The 3,890-nt window shown below is 36.2% G+C and overlaps 1 protein-coding gene across 1 annotated transcript in view; it reads right to left on the bottom strand.

Moving 5' to 3' along the window:
• Positions 1–776, bottom strand: part of LOC112529587 (cellulose synthase-like protein G3) — a 4,401-nt gene extending 3,625 nt beyond the window's left edge. Inside the window, exon 1 of the mRNA XM_025140912.1 lies at positions 192–776. Within this exon, the coding sequence (XP_024996680.1) occupies positions 192–776 (585 nt within the window). The remainder of the gene's footprint in view (positions 1–191) is intronic.
• Positions 777–3,890: the final 3,114 nt, after the last annotated feature.

The following is a 3,890-nucleotide window of genomic DNA, read 5'->3' as shown; positions in this document are numbered from 1 at the left end:
TATATATATATATATATATATATATATATATATGAATGATGAGTTGCATTTGAAACAATTTATAGAGAGAGAGAGATAAATAATATAATAATTAATTAACGTGATGGATATTTAAAATAAAATAAAATAAAATACATATATATTGACCTACCTAAAAAATACAAGTTTTTAATGCATGATGGTTGTTGTACCTTGATCTTGGTGCTGTCGGAAAATGTAATGTCATTCGATCGAAAAAAGACCTCTGGGCATCTGTCGATGATGTTATTATTCCTACAAAATGGCAGCCAAATCTTTGCAAACTTGGCGGCCTCCATGAAAGCAAAGAGAGTAAGCTCTGAGCCACCATCATCGGAAACATACACCGAGATCTTTTCTGGTGGGTAGTCGTAAGCCATCAGAGACAACGCCGTGTTCACCACATTCATTGGCGGCTCCTTGTAGGGATCCGCCGTGCAAATGAATATGTCCAGCGCCGGAAAATCCTTTTTCTCCAAGACCTTCTCAAGATTCTCCGGAAAGACTTTCCGAGTGGTGGGGTAGAGGCGGAAGGAGGTGGTGGTTGTCCACATGAAGGCAAGAACAAGGTCGGCGATCAAGAAAGTGGCCGTGGTGGCGGCGGAGATGAATGTGGTGGAATGGCGGAGTGTAAGTAGGTGGCGGTAGAGCAACGTTAAGATGCCGGAAGCGTAGATTAAGGCAAATGCTCGGTTAAAGATGGTGCGGCGGAGCAGTTGGGAGGTGTGAAGCACGGCGGCGGCGGTGGTGGTTGACATTATTGACGCTCTCATAGATAATGTGACCAATGTGGGTGTAGCATAATGTATTTATATAAAATGCAAAGGGTTGTATCTACTTTATTCCAATCATATCCAAAATAAATATATAAATAAATAAATAATAAATAAATACATAAAAATAAGGAATATCAAGACAAGATTTTTTATTTTACCATTTTTGTGCTAATTTTTATTCAAAAAAATTATATTAACAAATACAGTTTTTTAAATAATTAAACGAATTTACAACGAATAAACAGAAATTTTAAATATTAAATTAATACTTATAAATTTTAATATTTTGCTAAAACTTCGAATTTATTTATATAAATGCACCACCGACACCTCTAAATAATGGGTAAAATTGGTTTAGGTAAATTACAATTTTGGTCCTTATGGTTTGTAAGAAATTACGGTTATTGTTTTCATAGTTTAATCATTACATTAGTGGTTCATATGGTTTGCAAATCGTTACAAATTTAGAGATTGAGGGGTATTTTTGTCTTTTTCTTTCTTTTTTCCTATTTTATTATATAAATTTTTATCTCTACATGTTTAAATCATGTGTACAACTTATTAATACACCTAAACCCCCTCATCACCCTTTTCTTCTTCCAGAAGAAAGAGCAATTGAACGAAGTTGGATCCAAACTTGATAACCCACCTGCTAAATCGATGTTCTCATCAAACTTGATGGTCAAGTGATCATCCAAACTTTCACAATCCAGTTCCATAATCATTAATAAAACCTGTTTTCAATATCTTCTAAATTTGATGGGATTTTGTTCTACAGTTCCAAGCCATGAAGATTGGATCATAGAGGAGAAGAATGTGTTAAAAAGACAGATTAATCACTAAGTAGGTGCTAGTTTACCCATTCTCATCTTCTTTTCAAATCCATGGGAACACACACAATCTCTCTCTCTCTAAGTGCATGCATATATCTATACTACCTTATTAAACAAATTTGATCAAAGTCTTAAAGTCTTAACTTTTGAAATACCGAAAATACCCTTAAACCTATTTTACACTCCTCCTTTGCACGCCTCCCTTCCCTTCCCTTCCCCCAATATGTCTCTTCAATTTACCCGGCTCTCTCCTCCCCCAAGAACACTCCTCTATTTTCAGCTCCCGAGACGACGCTTCACTCCCCAAGATGTTCCCTTTAAGAGTCTTCCATCGCCGAATCGTTCYCACCTCAATCGCTTCACAATCGCCTTYGTTGTTTCCAATCGGCTTCGCTGTTTTCAATCGCCTTCGTCGTTTTCAATCGTMGCTTTCAGGTATGAACTGWTTGAGTTTTGTTTTTAGGTTTTGTGTTTGGGTTTTGGGTTTTCGCTCTCGATTTTCATCTGTTTCCTTGCAGGTCGTTTCCAATCGGCTTTGCTGTTTTCAATCGTCGCTTTCAGGTATGTTTTGAGTTTTCGCTCAATTTAGGTTTTGCTTTTAGGTTTTAAGTTTTCGCTCTCAATTTTCATCTGTTTCCTTGCAGCTCCGCTTCTTTGTTCTGCTATTTTCCAGTCTTCCTATAGGTATGTTTTGTTTTCCCTCTACTGGTTCAATACCTACACATGTCTGTCTGTTTATTCCTACACATGTCTGTGGGACTCTTCCCGGGCTTCATTACTTGATAACCATGATACAGCAGTCGTTACACATATACCCCCAATTAATCTTCTATTGTCATCACGATATGGCGTATTGGTCGCGATAACCATGATAATTTTTCCGTTCTTTTTCCTTATTGGAAACTCTCCAGACCAACTCTCTCCTTTTACCGTTCGCATTAAGAGATAATCAGCTAATACAACATCTTTAGGATCTTCCACTAGAAGCTCTGTAGGTGTTTTCCCATAAGCTTCTTCAGGTGTAAAACCATAAAGATTAGAGAATTAAATGCTTGTGCTGGTGTGATTAGAGAATTAATATATCTCTGATCTACGTGAACATGATGCTTTTGTAGGGTGGAGATTTTAGCATTAAGAGTGTAAAGGTTGAGCAAAATGTAGAATCACATGCTATTGGTGGACCATAATCAGTAGATCAGAAAACTGATGATGTAGAGCAACATATGGATGTTATATTCAAAATCTTCAAAAAGATCAGTTCTATGGTGCAAAGTTCCAACTCTTTTTCTTTAAAATATATTTGTTTTATGTTGAAGTTCATTATAGTTGTTGTCTGAAAAGGTGATTTTAGTTGGTTTTGGAGGTATAAGGTGGGACTTGTTTTTGATATGGCTATCTGGTATTGCTGTCGGCTATGTGCAATCTTGTAACTGTTTTCTGGGACCTTTGATATGTGTTGTTTGATGGAGTTTTGGTTTAGTTGGACAGGAATCTATGTTACTAGATCTGGAGTTATAAGGTGGATCATTTTTGGTTTATGCTACGGAAAAATTACCTGATTGGCTACTGTATGCTCAATTTTTCATTTGAGGAATTCTGGTACTTGGGATTGTTACCTGTTCTATAAGGTTTGGGCTACTGTATCACAATGTGCTTTTGTTATTGAGATGGCCAGCTGGTATGAGGTGGTGTTTTTGGGTAAGTGGTGGTGTTTGGAACTGAATAATGGACACTTTATAACATTTTTTATTCTTGCAGTTCTCTGTTGCCTACACTGTCTCTACATATCTTGCTGGTAAGGGAGGTTTGTTTGGGTAATGCTGATGTGTAAGGATATATGAAATGGGCAACTAAATGCAATTTACATGGGCCTTAATGATGGTTGGATGATTGGGCTGGATGGTTTGCTTTGGGTTTGTTGGACTTCCTCTTACCCCATGGGCTGATTTGGGCTGATATTGTTGGACTACATCAATTGTGGACTATCGAGTTGCTGTTTTGACTGTAAAGATGGTTTTGGATCCTTCGTTTTTGGTATTCTCTTATTTTTGTAACAATGGGTTTGCCCATTTAATTTTTCTGTAATATTTTTTATCTTATTCAATAAAATTTTACAGGGGTTTCGTTCCTTTTTTCCTAAGAAAAATTACCATGCTTTTACTTAACTTATTAAGATTTTAATCTATTAAAATGATATCATATGCAATATTTTTATTTAGTAAGTGTTTATAGAGTAAGTCATTGCTTTCACTTATGGGTAAAA

This window comes from Cynara cardunculus, assembly GCF_001531365.2.
Source record: "Cynara cardunculus var. scolymus isolate 2C chromosome LG 16, CcrdV1, whole genome shotgun sequence".
Classification (NCBI taxonomy): domain Eukaryota; kingdom Viridiplantae; phylum Streptophyta; class Magnoliopsida; order Asterales; family Asteraceae; genus Cynara; species Cynara cardunculus.
Note: the sequence above shows the minus strand (reverse complement) of the source record. Positions and strands in the feature narration are given on the sequence as shown.